This window comes from Herpailurus yagouaroundi, unplaced genomic scaffold, assembly GCF_014898765.1.
Source record: "Herpailurus yagouaroundi ecotype Mexico unplaced genomic scaffold, PumYag 250, whole genome shotgun sequence".
In the NCBI taxonomy this organism is placed as follows: Eukaryota; Metazoa; Chordata; class Mammalia; order Carnivora; family Felidae; genus Herpailurus; species Herpailurus yagouaroundi.
This window is the reverse complement of record NW_024412467.1, coordinates 13,067,046-13,084,669: the sequence shown is the minus strand read 5'-3', so window position 1 is coordinate 13,084,669 and position 17,624 is coordinate 13,067,046. Positions and strand designations below refer to the sequence as shown.

General features: G+C 50.5%; 1 protein-coding gene across 10 annotated transcripts in view; it reads left to right on the top strand.

Annotated features, from left to right (window-relative positions):
* The window catches only part of PHACTR1 (phosphatase and actin regulator 1), a 567,250-nt gene that overhangs the window by 513,141 nt on the left and 36,485 nt on the right, over positions 1–17,624 (top strand). For all 10 annotated transcript variants that reach the window (XM_040460558.1, XM_040460556.1, XM_040460562.1 and 7 more), the window contains 2 exons: positions 4,514–4,761; positions 7,857–8,013. In XM_040460558.1, coding sequence (XP_040316492.1) covers positions 4,514–4,761; positions 7,857–8,013 — 405 coding nt within the window. The remainder of the gene's footprint in view (positions 1–4,513; positions 4,762–7,856; positions 8,014–17,624) is intronic.

Below are 17,624 nucleotides of genomic sequence, written 5' to 3'. Positions count from 1 at the left end.
CTGCATGTCTGTTTTTGTGCCAGTACCATACAGCTTTGTAGTATATCTTGAAATCTGGGATTATGATCACCCCCACCCCCCCGCCCCAGCTTTGTTCTGCTTTCTCAAGATTGCTTTAGCTCTTTGGGGCCTTTTGTGGTTCCACACAAATTTCAGAAAACATTTTCTGATAGTTCAGATAGTAAATATTTGAGGCTCTATTGCAACTACTCACCTCTGCCTTTTGAAGCAAAAGAGGCCAAGGCAGTCAGCGTGATGAGGTCCTCAGATGAGTCAACAGATGAGTCCCTTTCCCAGCCTGACCCCTTACAATGCAGCGTCCAAGATGAAGCCTTTAAACTCCGTGCCCAAGGGTGGCCTGACTGTGGTAAGATAGAACACTATTACTTACTCTGGTTAGTAAGATTTAAAATACTTACAAAGAAGTAATGCTATCTTGTACACGTTTCCTCCACCTTGCACATGTACAGTTAGTGGGGTTTGTCTTTAATGTAAGTTCACAGTCTTCCCAGTATCCCAATTCAGTTTTTAGGTACAGCGTACTAAAACATGATGAGTTCAAATTCCCACCCCCTTCTGTATGACCTGGGTCCTCATGGGCCTATTAATTGCCCTCCCAGAGCTTCACTTTCCTGCCTACCAAAACAAGGATAGGGGCGCCTGGGTGGCGCAGTCGGTTAAGCGTCCGACTTCAGCCAGGTCACGATCTCGCGGTCCGTGAGTTCGAGCCCCGCGTCGGGCTCTGGGCTGATGGCTCAGAGCCTGGAGCCTGTTTCCGATTCTGTGTCTCCCTCTCTCTCTGCCCCTCCCCCGTTCATGCTCTGTCTCTCTCTGTCCCAAAAATAAATAAACGTTGAAAAAAAGATAATAAAACAAGGATAATGACACTTCTCCTGCCGAGTTGTTATAAAGATGAAATGAGATGCCAGATGTGGAAGTTTCTAGAACAGTGGACAACCCGACCAGTAAATGTTCACTTTTTCCACTCCCTCCTTTCCTTCTCTTCCTCACTGCTTCCACGTGCCCCCTTTTTGTCATTAAGCCATTGATGAAAGTGCCTGCCCTTCAAGGAGACTACAGCTTGGCTGGGGAGGGGAGGCAGCAAGCAAACATATGATCACAGTTTTTGCAGTTGGTGGAGTCCCTGGAGAACATAGGCATCACCTCAGGCATCGCCTGACACAGATATTAAAAGCTACATAAAATTAACCCCGTGGAGGTGGGAGGGGAGCACATTCCAGGCCAAGAGCATGTAACACGTCATTGCATGTGGCTGAGGGGTAAGTTACATGGCGATAGGAAACAGGGAACGAGGGTGGGTTTAATAATATGGGTCCAAAGGATACAGTAGTGCTGATGCATAGGGGCACATGCACCCCAATGTTTATAGCAGCGCTTTCAACAGTAGCCAAATTATGGAAAGAGCCTAAATGTCCATCAACTGATGAATGGATAAAGAAGATGTGGTTTATATACACAATGGACTACTACTTGGCAATGAGAAAGAATGAAATTGTGCCATGTGCCGCAACGTGGATGGAACTGGAGGGTATTATGCTGAGTAAAATAAGTCAGAGAAAGACAGATATCGTATGTTTTCACTCATATGTGGAGCTTGAGAAACTTAACCGAAGGCCATGGGGGAAGGGAAGGGGGAAAAAATAGTTACAGAGAGGGAGAGAGGCAAACCCTTAAGAGACTCTTAAATACAGAGAACAAACTGAGGGTTGATGCGGGGGCAGTGGATGGAGGAAATTGGTGATGGGCATTGAGGAGAGCACTTGTTGGGATGAGCACTGGGTGTTGTATGTAAGTGATGAATCACGGGAACCTACCCCCAAAACCAAGAGCACGCTTTATACACTGTATGTTAGCCAACTTAACAATACATTACATTTTAAAAAATAATAATAATATGGGTCAAGTTGTGCAGGGTCCTGCACATCATGCTGTGTTTAAACTGTTGCTCCCAGGCTGATGGTTTTCACTTCTCTTTAACAGTGAGAACTTTTCCTGGGAGCAGATCTGCTAAGTGACAACTCTAATATAGAAAACCAGCCTTTGCTAAGACTGATGTTCGGCTAGGTGTTCCCCTTCCTGCCCACAAACGCCAGGGGTGGAGGCCAGATGTAATCAGGTGGTCCGTTTACGTTGATTTAGTTCTTGGCCTTGACTAGTATAGCTCATACGGTAACTGGATTTTCCCCTTGTGTCACTCTTGGAGCATTGGTTTTGTGGACGGGGCAGGTATTCAGAATCCTCATGGGCGAAGCAAGGCGATCTGGGGTTTTGGCAAGTTGCCCTGACAGCGGTGTGAACAGTCTGAAGCTGAGAGTACTTTGAATCCACTCGGAAGGCCATTTCTCTAAATACCAGGAGAGGGCCTCATTTACAGGCACGTCACATGCACGAACCCTCCTCTTACGATAGGTTTACCTAATTTTGCCCAAGGAGACTGGGGCTCAGAGAGGTTAAATAATTAGCCCATTGGAAAGATTTGACAGTCAGTGGCAAAACTTGAACTCGGATGTGTATATCTTGACTCCTCAGACTGAGGTCCCATAACAAACTTTCCAGCCTCCCCTCAGCTAATTCCCCTTTCCTTTGTTTTTTCTTGCTGCCCTTTGGCTCCCCAGTGACCCGCTGTGTGGGATTATCTGGGTATTTGTCTTCTACCCAGCACCTTTCCTCACATACCGCTGGCAGCCAGTGGATATTTACGAATCAGACCCTTCTGATGGATGCACCTCGCTTCCCGGGAGGCACCTTTTTTATCCTTTGTATATCCTTGTGGTAAATTAGACATTCTATCACCTGCTAGATGCATACTTCAGCAAGATGAAGTGATTGGCCAGGCGGGGTCTTCAGAAGTATCTCGAGGGCCCCCAACAGGTGCTTGCCGATCACCATGACCAGTCCCTGTTTCACGAGGTGGGTGGCCTGATGCCTCGCACCTTCCACCGTGGCCGGCGGGCCCTCCTTACGGTCGTGTCCTCGAGGCCTCAGTCTCCCCTGCACCAGTTGTGAAGGAGGAGAAACCACGGCCTCTTGTTTATCACGGCCTAGCCATGAGGCTGAATCTCTTACCTTCCTTTGCATGACCTTTCTCCTTTCTTCATCCTCTTGAGACAATTTGGAGCCTTCTGTCTTTTAAAATTTTTTTAGCATTTATTTATTTTTGAAGGACAGAGAGAGAAAGAGTGTGAGTGGGTGGAGGGGCAGAGAGAGAGGGTGGGGGGAGACACAGAATCGGAAGCAGGCTCCAGGCTCCGAGCCATCAGCACAGAGCCCGACGCGGGGCTCAAACTCACAAGCCATGAGATCGTGACCTGAGCTGAAGTCGGAAGCTCAACCGACTGAGCTACCCAGGTGCCCCTATTTTTTTTTTTTTTTAATTTTTGCTATGCACTTCCTAATTTGCCTACAGTGAACTTAAATGGTTTTCATAATGAAGCAAACCATTTTTAATTAAAATACATATTTTATCTGAATGGGTTCAATTTAAGAGGTAAAGCCAAGAACAACGTCATCATTGTCCCCTGGACAACTGATCTACGAAATAACCAGACTGACATGACCCGTGGCTGCTGAGAGTCTGACACTGTCCTTGGGAGAGAAATCCCTCTAAGGCATCCAGGAACCTGTTGACCCTGATGGTCACACATGCATCTCCAGCCTCGTGGTCCCGCCTCTACTCTTCCTCTACGTCTCCATCCATGACATTCAAAATTATTTCAATCTCCGGGGGCACCTGGGTGGCTCAGTTGGTTGAGTGTCTGACTTTAGCTCAGGTCATGATCTCATGGTTCATGGGTTTGAGCCCCGCATCGGGCTCTGTGCTGACAGCTCAGAGCCTGGAGCCTGCGTCGGATTCTGCGTCTCCCTCTCCCTCTCTCTCTGCCCCTTCCCCACTCTCTTCTCCCTCTGTCTCAAAATAAATAAACATTGAAAAAATAAAAAAAAACAAACAACTATTTCAGTCTCTGCCACACTCAGCCCCTCCCAGTCATTGCTGTGTAGCTTTGAAAGCCAGAACCTCCTGTGTTCTCTCTTTCTTCCCTGGATCCCTAGCTTTCCCCTCAAATCGGTGCTTTTACTCCATCTGTGAAACATGTGGGTGTGCAAAGGAACCTTCCTCTGACACTTGGAGATGTGTGTCTTCACCGTAAATATTTCTGGAATTCAAATTATTTCCAAAAAAAAAAAACGTGTTTTTATTTTTCTAAATTGCGATAAATGCGCAAGGCAAAAACATTGTTACCATCCTAACCATTTTAACGGGTACAGTGGAGGAGCATTAGGTCGATCCACACCGCTGTGAAAGCCTCATCCCCATCCGTCAGGAAGGTCTGCCCTGAAACGTTTAGCTGGGAGATAAGAAATGGGACTTGAAATGCCCGGCAGACCCTTCGTCCCTGAGGACGGGGACATCGGAGTTTTAGAAAGGTTCTGATGCATTTATGTGACATGTTAGCCAGCATTAATGGTCTCTCTGCTTCTTGCCTTCGAACAGCTCTGAGCAGCGGGTCCCCTGTTCCACTTCTTACCACAGCTCTGCTTTGCACTCCGCTGATGGCGTCACAAAAGCAGGACCTCTGGGCCTTCCAGAAATAAGACAAGTGCCAACCGTCGTGATTGAATGTGATGACAATAAAGAAAACGTGCCTCATGAATCCGACTACGAAGACTCTTCCTGCCTCTACACAAGAGAAGAGGAAGAGGAGGAGGAGGAGGAGGAGGGTGACAGCTCTCTGTATACCAGTGGGTACCCGCCCCCCCCCAGCTCTTCCCCAGGGCGGGGAGGGGGGAGGGGGGAGGGCGGGGCTCATGGGGGGAGCTGCCCGCTGCTCCAGGTTCCAATCCGGGCGTCCACTGGCCCGGGGTCATAGGGCAGCTCAGTGAGGAAGGTGAAAGGGTAAATGTCCCCCAGGGACCCACATAGCTGCAAAACTTGCACCATCACGCTGCCCCCTTCTTATCTCCTAGGTGGCTTTTTCTTCTTCTGATTGCTTCCCTTGGGATCCGACCCCGTTTCTGGGGGAAAAAAAAAAAAAATGAGGGAGGGACCCTGAAACTCAGTTCCAGTCCACAAAGTACTCAGAAATACTAGCCACTGTGTATGCAACAAATTCATTTGTAAACGTACCTCAGTGTTCCAGAAGGCCTGAATTTAAATTTCTCATTTAAGGCCTTCACCTGCGCCAGGACCCAAGAGAAGCAAGGGGAAAAAAAAAAGCAAAGCCCCAAAGCTGTCATTCTGGCTGTGAATAGTAAATTGTAGTTAAGTGAATACGCACTGATTATCTGGTCAGCTTTTTTTTTTTTTTTTTTTTTTTGTAAGTTTTTCATGTTTGTTTATTTTGAGACAGAAAGCAAGCAGGGGAGGGGAAGAGAGAGAGAGAGAATCCTGAGCAGGCTCTGTGCTGCGAGCTCAGAGCCCGATGTGGGGCTGGATCTCACAAACCATGAGATCATGACCTGAGCCAATATCAAGAGTCAGGTGCTTGGGGTGCCCGGGTAGCTCAGTTGGTTAAGCGTCTGACTTCAGCTCAGGTCATGATCTCACGGTCCGTGAGTTCGAGCCCCACGTCGGGCTCTTTGCTGACAGCTCGGAGCCTGGAGCCTGCTTTGGATTCTGTGTGTCCTTCTCTCTCAGCCCCTCCCCTGCTCATGCTCTGTCTCTCTCTGTCTCAAAGATAAATAAACATTAAAAAATTTTTAAAAAGAGAGAGTCAGGTGCTTAGCCAACTCAGGCACCCAGGCACCCCTATTTGGTCAACTTTTTAATGAAGTTCCATAATAGCAACCTTTTACTGAATATATACCGTGTGCCTGCCAGTATGCTAAAATCTTATTCTCTTATGTGCATCTTACAACACCCGGTGGCATGGGTACTGTGGTCCCATTTCACAGATAAGGAAGAATAAAGAGAGGAAAGGAACTGGCCCAGAGCCTCACATCTGTCTAAGAGGCAGTGCTAGGATTTGATGCCCACTAGGTCTCATTCCCAGGCCCTTATTCTAAGTCCAGTGGGGCTCAGTCGCTTGAGCAGTTGACTTTGGCTCAGGTCATGATCTCACTGTTTTGAGTTCGAGCCCCACCGTGGGCTCTGTGCTGATCGTGCACAACCCCCTTCGGTTCCTCTGTCCCCCTCTCTCTCTGCCCCTTCCCCACTCATGCTCTCTCTCTCAAAAATAAATAAACATAAAATAAAATAAATAAAATAAAATAAAATAAAATAAAATAAAATAAAATAAAATAAAATAAAATAAAAAATACAATACCAGGGCACCTAGGTGACTCAGTTATTTGAGCATCTGACTCTGGCTCAGGTCATGATCTCGCCGTTGGTGGGTTCGAGCTCCACGTCGGGCTCGGTGCTGACAGCTCAGAGCCTGGAGCCTGTTTCAGATTCTGTGTCTCCCTCTCTCTTTCTGCCCCTCCCCTACTCATGCTTTGTCTCTCTCTGTCTCTCAAAAATGAAGAAATGGTAAAATTCTTTTTTTTGAATGTTTATTTTGAGGGAGAGAGAGAGACAGAGTGTGAGCAGGGGAGGGTCAGAGAGAGAGAGAGAGACAGAGAAACTGAAGCGGGCTCCGGGCTCTGAGCTGTCAGTACTGAGCCCAACGTGGGGCTCAAACTCACGAACATGAGATCATGAGCCAAAGTCAGACGCTCAACCGACTGAGCTACCCAGATGCCCCTAAAAATGAATAAATGTTAAAAAAAAAAAAAAAAAACCAGTGGAGGAAGAAAGACCAGCACTATTAAATAAAATCTAAAGGAACCCCCCCCCCAAACATGGAACTTCCCAGCCTCTCGCTGTTGCTTTACACGCACCAGGCTTCAGACAGCTAGCTGAACTGGAGAGCTGAGAAGAGGCCTGGTGAGCAGGCAATGAGGTGGTGGAAATAACATCGAAGAGAGAGAACCACAGACGGGCCACCAAAGCCCAGGGGACCCCTGGGTGGGAGTGGCTCCCAGCGTTTCCTGCCTGGAGACTTGAACGATTTATACCACGGGTGCTCATCCTCGGCACCACTGACACTGGACCAGATCATTCTTCACTGGGGGGGGCCACCCTATGCGTCACAGCATGTTCAGCAGCACCCCGAGCCTCTGCCTGCTAGATGCCAGGAGCACCCTCCCGCCCCCCCCCCAAGACCCCAGTTTTGACAACTGGAAAATATCTCTAGACTTCGCCAAGTCTGTCCCTGGCGGGGGTAGGGAGATGCAAAATCACCTTTGGTTGAGAACCATAGATGCATTCCAGGCATAAGGAAGCCCCCTCCTCGGCTCAGTCCCAGAATGTTCCCTGTTGGAATGATCTTGCCTCCACTCTCGCCCCAAGCTCCGCCAACTTTGCCCAACTATACTTTCCTTCACACACCCCGGGGTCCCCTCCAGCTGTCTCCTGCGATTACCTGACTTCTCTGTCATCTCGGAGGCTTCCCTCCTGCAAGGGGCCGCCAGCCACTGCTGGCCCCAAGTGGCCTCCGTCCCCTCTTCTCCTCTGCTGTCGGCCCCTTCTCCTCTTCGAAGCTCCCACAGCTCCTCAGGGCCTCTGACCACTCTGTCTTGCATTCTGTTGCCCTCCCCAGGCCCCGCCAGCCCTCCTTTGTGATGCTGCCTGCCCGCTGGGGGTTCCTGGGGGAGCTGGGACCCTCACCTGCAAGGCACCCGGAACCTGCTGCTTTTGGGAATTCTATCAATGAGCGCTTTGAATGAGGCCTTAGCCACGCCCGGGTGTTAAACCCATTATGTCGGCCTTCCTGCCTTTAACCTTGAGGCCCAGCCTCGCCAGGAGGACAGGCAGGTTTGCATCAGCATTAATGACTCGCTTCTCCCTCCTGCAGCCTCCCTGGCCATGAAGGTGTGCAGGAAGGACTCCTTAGCCATCAAACTCAGCAACAGGCCCTCCAAGCGGGAGCTGGAAGAGAAGAACATCCTCCCCAGGCAGACGGATGAAGAGAGACTGGAGCTGAGGCAGCAGATCGGCAGCAAGCTCACGAGGTAGGTCAGCCCGCCGGCCGTCAGCTCCGCGGACTTGAGTGGAATCCAGTTTCCATCCCCAGGTCAGGCCCGGGCGCCCCTTGAACAGCTGCCGGCCGGAAAGGTCCGCGGAAAGCTTTCCACCTTTCCAGGGTTGCTTTTATAGTCCCTTCCCCTTCAAGACTCAACCAGATCTTGGGAATTTGACTTGAATAAAGGTTCAGGGAGAAGCACCACCATCCAATGAGACGGGACCGCCTGCATCCATAGGGGTTGTGGCTTGGCGAGGCCCAAAGCAGTCAGATAAATACATTTTCTGCTACGCTGTGCAACTAGAGGGGACCACAGGTTAATCGGGCCTCGTTTGTAACCTGGGCGGTGGCTCGTATTTGCAGCTATTACAGACATAGGTGTAGCGAGCATGTTACAATCGTGTGTTAAACACCCGTGCGTGTGTTTATAACCTAGGGCACGTTGATGTATCAGCTAACGCTAGCAGAGCGTGTATTATGTGCCTGGCATTTCTCTTACACATTTTGTGCGTATTGAGTCACTTAGTCCTTGAGTCTCGCTACGAAATGGGCATCTGTGTGCCCATTTTACAGAGGAGTACACCAGGGGTGGAGACCTGTAGTTACCCGCGCGGTGCTGCACAGAATGGCTCCAGAGCGCCCCCTCTTGGCCACGTGCGTGACACCGCCTCTCTGTTCTAGGAGCTGGCACACGGAGCCCCTTCCCTTGTAGGAGGCGCTGTGCCCAGGGTTTGGGCTGTGCTCTGCCTCTTGGCACAGTCGCCTTGAGTGAGTCACTTTTCCTCTCCGCCTGTGTTTCTGCAATGGTAAAATGGGAGTTGCAAGAATTCAGAAGCATAAGGAAAGCCTTCAGGCCCTTCGCTGGCCCACAGTACACACTCAGTCATCTGTTATTATTTCGTTTTCTCCTCCCATCAAGTCCGGCAGGTAGCTTTCGTGGTCTCCTCGAGGACAAGTGAGGAAGGTGGTGTGTAAAGAGCTAACAGAGGCATAGCCGTCACCCAGCGGCGTGCTGGTATTCCCCCCTCCCAGCGGATTTAGTTCTTTACTTCCGGGGCAGCTCCTGTCTCGTGGTCAACTTGGTTTCGGTCTGGAGGGTGCTGTTTCACTGGTGCAGGGCTGTGTAACTCGTCGGACGCTGATGGACGATATGGTCTCCCTTCTGCAGTCCTAGGATGCAAATCGGTCACCACCTGCCTCTCGCACACGCTCATTGAATGCGGTAACCCGTTCGGAGTTGAGTGATCCGCATCTCTCTGAATACTGTGGTGACGGCTCCTGCCAGCGCCCCGGAGAGCCTGTCCCATCGTTGGCTCGTTAAATGTTGTTCCTTTCCTGGAACAGACATTTCTGTCCACGCAGCGCTCACCCCTTGTCCTCATTGACCTCCTTCAGCGACTGCTCAGAGCCTCCTCCCTATTATCATCCCTGCTGGAGACCGCGCCACTCCCAGGGTATAACCAGCTTCTCTTTCTGGGGGTGGGATGGGTGGCTATAGGTGTGGGCTGCTTCCTGAGCCAGCTTGTTGCGTTTTGCACCTAATACAGATAGGGCCGGCCCTTGGTGGGACTCGGGGAAGAAAGAAAGAGCCATTTCTTGAGCCCAGCCCATCTTCTCAAAGGGCAGCTCCCTCATGCCAAGGGTCAGCACCCTTTATTGTGGTTGTTCTCCTCACTTCCCACTTCCCCGGCTTTGCTGCCAAACAAGCAGAGCCCGGGCATGTGAGGGGGGAGATGGGGGAGTTCTCTGGGGGACATGATGTCAGGGAGAAGCCAGGACATCTGGCCGCCCAGGGTGGCATCTTCATTGGGGAAAGAGAGACAGGTGCGGGGGGGGGGGGGGGGGCGCGGGGGAGAAAGCAGATGTACGGCTGGCTTCTCTGCTTACCCATTGTAGAGGTGTTCCACCCGGAGGTAAGCGACGAAGTGAAACAAGAAATTGCTGTCCCAGAACATACTCCCCAAAAGGGAGACAGCCCCCCGCTTCTCCTGCCCGAACCCAAGTTCCCATCTGGCCGCCATGACCGGCCGGCAGATGGGAAGAGACCCAGACCATGCACGTGCCGGAAAAAGTCCTCCTTGAACATCAACCCTTGAACATCAAGTTCTCCTTGAACATCAACCCTTCCCAACCCTTCCTCTTCTAACAACACTTAGCTACTGCCTGGAATTCCTAAAATCCACTGAACGTTACCATTCGCCAGCCTCTTCCACCCTGATGGTGGCCCGGGGGGGAGAAAGAGGGGGGTAGGGAGGGCAGCATTGGGCATATTTGAGGTGTTGAGCTGGCCGGCATCCTTGCTCCGAGTTCACCCCGTCTTGGCTCCCTCTTCCAGCTAGGGAGTTTATTTCCTTGCGGTAAGACCCCGGGCGTCTCTAGATGTAGAAAGTGGATCTTAAAGAGAGAGGATTGTCAGGAGTGTTGAGCGGGCTGACTGAGTACTACGGTCTCCAGCGGCCAGGCCAGTCTCAAGCCCACCTTCAACATAGTGCAGCCGCTGATTCACACCCGAGGAGTTTTCGAGACCGTTCCCTTTAGAATGAGAACCCAGCTCTGTGCTCACAGCCACTCATTTATCCCGGAGCCAGGGCCGAATGGAAGGGACTTTCTGAGAACCAGAAGGTGACAGTGGTGGAGAGAACTAGTTGTAGGACAGGAACCTTGGGTTCTAGCTCTGGTTTCTGCAGTTTCCTGAGCAGGCACCTGCCTTCCCTGGGCCCTCACTCCCTAACCCGAGGGGATCAGATTAGGTCATCTGATCACCTTCCGCCATTTGTGAGCTTAATTATCGACAAAGTCGCTAAAAGAATGTTAGGAACCTGCATTGAGTTTGCTGCGGGGCTGTGGCATTCTTTGGCTGCTGGAGGTGGCACAGAAGGGCTAGAAATCTCACCTGCTTTGAAAAACACGAGGCCAAGTCTGTTGTGCTCACGGAGTGACAAGTAAGATACAAAACCTAATGTTAGCCTGGCAGTGTTAATAGCATAAAACAAACAAACAAACAAAGCAGCATTCCAAGAATGCTCCCAGCTTGGGGGTGGGAAGCAGAAACACCACATAAAACGATGTCAAGCATAAGGCAGAGAATGCAAAAACATTGTCCTTTCAAAAATATGTTCTCATGGATGCCATTGGGCACACTCTCCAGAACCCCAATCAGGGAGCCATCTGGTTGTCTTGACAGTTGGTTGCCATTTGAGAAATGTGGGCTGCCCTTGAGACATGAACATGGTCTGCTGGGTGCACATTTGCTCTGCGCCTTCTGTATACAGACTCAGGATGGGTGCAGAGAACCAAGGGGTGAGCAAGCCCATCTACTTGGGTGTTGGGGGGACACAAGTAGCAGGACTTCTATTTAAATGTACTGTGTATCATTCTTGCTTGTGTGTGTGTGTGTGTGTGTGTGTGTGTGTGTGTGTGTGGTAATGAGTGCACTTGTGTGTGGCTAAAAGAAATGGCATATGTGGGGGTGCATGCCTAGATTTTATTGATGGAGTTTTTTTTTTATAGTTTTTTATGTTTATTTATTTTGAGAGAGATGGAAAATATGAGCAGGAAAGGGGCAGAGAGAGAGACACACAGAGACAGAGAGGGAATCCCAAGCAGGCTCTGTGCAGAGCCCGAATTGGAGCTCAAACTCACAAAACTGTGAGATCATGACATAAGTTGAAATCAAGAGTCGGATGCTTAACCAACTGATAGAGCCACCCACGCGCCCCTATTGATGGAGTTTTCAAAAAGCATAGAGTCCCCAGGTCAAAGGGCCCTTCTCAGGGCTATGTGAGGAAGACTTTTCATCTCCCGTGACCTCTGGTCCATGGAAACGTAGAACCTCAGGGTAGTCCCTCAGCCCACCGGAGCCCCGCCCAAATGCAAGACCGCGCTGCTCTCCGTCTGGGTCTCTTCTCGGGAGCCCTCCAGGCTGGACCGTAGGAGGTGCTCAGCTCAAGTGTGTGCTCTTAGCTGTCGGATTCACTCCTGGTTCTTTTCCTATACCAAGCTGGTTATTCTCCCGAGAGAAATATTCAGTCCACAGGATTCCATTTTATTTGCCACCGATTTACCACCCACCCCCCCAAAATCACAGAAGAAATGAGGGAGCCATGGCTCTCGGTGTCCGTAGCTCAAGTGGCCTCCTGATCAGCCAGGGATATGACTTCTGTTCCTTCTCTGCTCTCCAGCCAGGGGTGTCGACCGGGCCAGGGAGTGAGACTCCCCTGCAGGGCACAGAGCCCCTGGGAAGGGGGCTTTCAGCGACTGCACAGAAGCCTGACGCCTAAAAACATCATGCTGTTGTCTCTGAACTATCCTTTAGAAAGCAAATTGTTCTGTAAGTCACCAGGACTGCTCGTTTTAAAAGGAAGGAACTAAGACTCTGGAACATGGCTCGTTCATGATCACTCAGCAGCCAGTGGACTTAGACCTTCTCTTAGGGAGCTGCCAGCTTTCTAGACCTAGTGGGCTCAGTCCTCTCCTACAGAGACCCTCTCCGCCATCCGCTCAAGTCCCCTCTGGAAAGTTTAGATGAGACAGAGGGAGGAGAGAAGCCTGGGAAGAAAAATCAAACGGAAGGTGCCTGGGCAGTGGATGTAGGAGCGCGTAATCTAATGCACGCTCGGGAGTAAGTGGGGATTGAGGCGGTCTGCTTCCCTCACACACTTGCCCCCCGAAAATACCTCTCTTCCCTTGAAATATCAGCCTCCCGCTCGGGTGAAGTGCCTTCACCTTTTTTGCAGCCACGGTTGACCAGAATCTCTCAGCACCGGCCTGAGCGGGTGCGTGCCCAGCCCCCACTTGTCTTTGGAAACATCTCCGTGGGGAAGCTCTTGAAAGCCACGCTTGGTTTGGGGAAGGATGTTTCTCTTCGGGATGTCCTTTTTCTGGACCAGACGTGTCCAGAGATTCAGGCCGTTTCCCTATGATTCCACCTGAGGATCAAAGGAAGAGACTTAAGCTTCTCAAAGTATTCTTTGCTGTAGATGCATCACCCTGATTGACCTGTGTGTTTACCTCATCTCCCTGGGAGTACAGCTCTGTGTCAAAATTTCCCCTTTTTATAAGGAGACCAGTCATATTGGTTGGGGCCCAACCATAATGGCCTTGTTTTAACTTGGTTATCCCTGTGAAGAGCCTGTCCCTAAATAAGGTCTTATTCTGCGGTACTGGGTTACGACTCCAACCTACAGATTTGGGGGAGATATGATTCAACCCATAACATTTGGGGAGGTATAAAGTGGGTCTAACTAGGAAAGGGGCCCCAACCGCAAATGCACGTGGGGGCAGCCAGAGAGTAAACATAAGTGAAGCAGGCAGCTCTGAGATTGTTAACAGAGAGTGTTGGGCACAGAGGCACTGGCATGGGACACCTGGGTGCCTTGGTCAGTTACGCATCTGACTTCGGCTCAGGTCACGATCTTGCGGTTCGTGAGTTCAAGCCCCATGTCAGGCTCTGCGCTGACAGCTCAGAGCCTGGAACCTGCTTCGGATTCTGTGTCTCCTATCTTTCTCTGCCCCTCCCCTACTTGCTTGCGCTCGCTCACTCGCTGTCTTTCAAAAATAAATAAACATTAAAAAAAATTTTTTAATAAATAAAGGCACTGGCACCATTCACCTTTAGCCCCTGTTGTTTTGCAGAAATGAAGGACTAGTTTGTTATATCCTCTGAAAACAAAATCCGGATTTGTTTAAATGACAGTTCCAAATTTTTAAAACTTGGCACAGAGCAAGGAGAATACATTTATGGACCAAATCCAACCCCGGGGAGTGCATCTCTGCCTGGGTCCCTGGTTTTGACCTCTGACCTGGAAGACGTACTCTTTCGTCCGTGTGACACAATCCTACCTTCTGTGGGGAAGTGTGCTACGCATTTTGCTGAGATTTTGAGATGGGAATATTCTGTGCGTCACGTGCGTAAATGTGAGAGTGTTGGATGTGTGTATCGGCAGCAATTGGGAATTAACATCTTGTAGGGTCCAAATTCATTTGCATGTAGGTATTTTTGTGGATGGATCCTTAAAGCAGTCCACCATGTTCCTAGAGAGAGCTTGTGATCCAGCATTCTCTGTCTCGGGAGTTTAGTCAGATGACTCCTGACGAATATGTTAATTTGGATTTTTTTTCCTCAATGCCCATGAGTCTGGGAATCAGAAGGATTTCAGAAGCACCCGCTGCTCGTTGATCGTTCGAACGTACACCTAATGTATGAAAACCAGCACTAAGCTCCAGGTCCGGATCAGAGGTAGAACCCTCCTTTGAGAAGTACGAAAATTCTCCTCTCCTCCTCGCTGGGTACGGTCCCTGTCACTTAGCGAGTCGCTATCATTATTCTGGCGGAAGGTGGTGAACGAAATGGGGCCGGTGGGAAAATCCCCCTGGAACTTACTATGTTACTGCCTCGTATTTAGAATGTAATAACGTGGTGGAGAGAAAGAGTGTGCTAAATCCGTGTGTTCTGCTGCCAGGTGGCTCACAACTAGAGTCACCACGAGCAGAACACAAAGTGATACGTGCAGAGGATTAGGTCCTGCGTTAAATCAGAGTGCAGCATTCAAGGGAGAAAACTGAAATCCATTTATGCTCATGGCACAGGCAATAAAAGACAGTCATTCTGACTTGTAACTGTAGCTCACCCACCACTTGTGGTTTGGGAAAACACCGCCATCAGTCAGCCACACCAGGCTCTCATTCTGAGGTGGCAAACAGCATTCCCCACACCCCCCAAATCTAAGGACCGATGCAAAGCGTGAGCTGGCATCTCCCCAGGCTAGGTAATTTCTTTGTTTAATTTTTTTTTACTGTTTATTTTATTTTTGAGACAGAGAGAGACAGAGCCATGAGCAGGGGAGGGGCAGAGAGAGAGAGAGAGAGAGGGAGACACAGAGTCCGAAGCAGGCTCCGGGCTCCGAGCTGTCGGCACAGAGCCCGACGCGGGGCTCAAACTCACAAACCGCGAGATCACCTGAGCCGAAGTCGGATGCTTAACCGACTGAGCCACCCACGCGCCCCTCCCCAGGCTAAGGTAATTGCTGCTGCTGCATAAGCACGTCCTAAAAATAGGGATAAGACTGGAAGGCTCTATGAGTTCAGTTCAACTTTGGCTGAGTGCGCCCGGACACGAGTCACCGCGAGCCCCCACTCCAATGAGGAAGGAGGAAAGTAGACCCGGGTGCACTTTGGGAGGGGTGCCTTGTAGACCCCGCCTTGCAGGCCAGGCAGCTCCATCATGGTCATCCCCGGCATCTTGACCGTGGCGGTGGTGGTGGTGGCCGTGGCACGGAGCCCAGCCCAGGGGGGGGACCCGGGGAGGAAGGGAAAGCGGGTCATGGCATCCGCTCTGCTTCCCATCCACAAAGCCCGGCTGGCTATGGCTCCGACCGGTGGGCTCTCTCTGCGGATTCCGAGACCACCCCCTGAACCAAAGTGCAGCGAGGTCCGAGTCACCTCGCTGACGCTGCATGAGTGCACATGGTTCTTCGGCATCTGCGTGGCACACGCGTGGACCCGTCTGGTGTCTCCCACACTTGATGCCTCTCCCGTCACCTGGCCGCACAAAGCAGAAAATCCTCTTTAAAAAGCCCTTCGGAAGCGCTGGCATCTCGTGAAAGGCGCTGAGCTGAGATCTGCATGAGGCACCTTGGGAGGAGGTGGAATAAAACTTGCAGAGCACAGGTGTGGAGGCTGTGGCCTTGAGGCATGAGCCACGCCCATCACAGGACCCACGGCTGTGGCCAACAGAGCCTGGTGAAGACCCAAGAGCCTCTTGCCGCCCCCCTCCCCACTCCAGCTGTTAAGAAATGCAGTGAAGACAGAGTTCTTGATGTCTTGTTACCAAGACGGGCTCTCTGAGCCCTGACAGCGTGCGTGTGTGTGTGTGTGTGTGTGTGTGTGTGTCCAGGGTGGAGGGGGAAGGGCAGGATTGCACTTTGCAAGCCTTATGGGGGATGTCAAGGAACAAAGCCACATCTTGTCAGGCACTTCCAGGGCTCTGTGCTTGTGACTCACAGCTGACCCAGCTGTCTGTTTTTCCATCGTACAGGAAGGGGTGGCGGGCAAAAGGGTTGCTTTCTACTCAGCGAAAACAGAATCCATCTATTTAAAAATCCCCCCGTTAAAAAAAAAAAAAAAAAAAAAGGCCATCACTGGGGGGGGACAGGGAGTCTCATTTTGTTTTCTGATTCATAGCTTTTCTGAACAGCTGATTCTTCATGCCAGCAACATGTCAAATCTGGGGCGCTGCGGCAGGGAGGGTGCAACTCTGTGTTCTGCTACAGATGAAGCAGAGAATGGGGGCATCTTCCAGGCTGCTGTATGGCCACATTTTAAGTTGTTAACGGCCCTTTTAGTTCTCCGGTGATTTGTGTCCGGGTTGTTATTGGGGTACTCCAATGATCATGCTTGTTTGTCGTTAATTTAGCGGACGGCAGAAAGGCCCTTTCTGTCTCTTGGAATATTTGGCTGGGTAAGAGAGGAATCAGCCTGTCTGCATTCAGAGGCAACCACTCAGGGTGATGGCCCCGGACATAACATTACATAAGACTCCAGAAGTCTCTCTGTTGATAACAAGCTTTCCCACTGGCATTTGAGCTGATAATTTTCATCTCAACCCTGCAAGATGGCCGTTGTTGGGATCGCTTCGTGTAGGTGAGGAAACCGAGCTGAGGATCGTAGAGGTGATAAGCAGCAGAGAGAAAGACATCTTTCAAACCCCAGACTTTCCTATTTGAGGCAGACGTGCTAAGAAAAATGTTTAGTCTGGTTTAGTTTTTGTGTTGGACAGAATTTCCATCCCAGGTACCCGGGGTTGGGCGGGAGTTGTGTGGGATGGTGGTAGAATTCTGGAACAGGGGCTCCGTCTTATGTGTGCAGATGTCCTCAAGGGAGAGAGAAGCTATGGAAGGAGGAAGGGATAGGAGATTTCCTTCCATCTTGGACTTCACTGGGTTTTTTATTGCATTTCAGGAACACTGCCCACAGAGGGTAGGAAGAGCTGAGGTTTGAGTCTAGAGAGACTCCCGCCTGATAGAATGTGGGGAGTGAGGGGATCCACGCTCTGGTTCCCACAGTGTGGTCAGTGGCTTTAGCGTATCCTGAGAACTTGCTGAAATGCATACTTGCAGGCCCCACCCAGACTCTGAATCAGAAATTCTGAGGATGGGACCTAGACATCTGCATTGTAACAAGCATGATTCTGACACACACTGATGTTTGGGAAGCAGTGGTCTGAGGAGAAAGAACAATCCAGGCCTATGAAGCTAGACCTTAGATTGAAAGTGCCATCCTCCGTTTACTGGCTGGGTTCCCGTCCAGCCTCAGTGTCTACCTCTGTAAAATGGACCTTCCACCCAAGGTCATCAAGAGCTCTAAATGAGTAATTCTTTCAATTGTCCCAGATAACGAACACTGGTTCCTTCCCTCTGTCTGTGAATTTGAGTGTTAATATTATGCCAGCCTCTCACTGCTCAGAATAAGTCATGCTATTTGCCCTAACAGGCAAATCCTAAGTCCCAGTGGCCTAAGGCAGTAAAGGTTTGCTTTTCACTGGAGTAAAGCCTTATGTGAATCAGATGGCCTCTCCATCATATAGCCATCACACACTTCTAG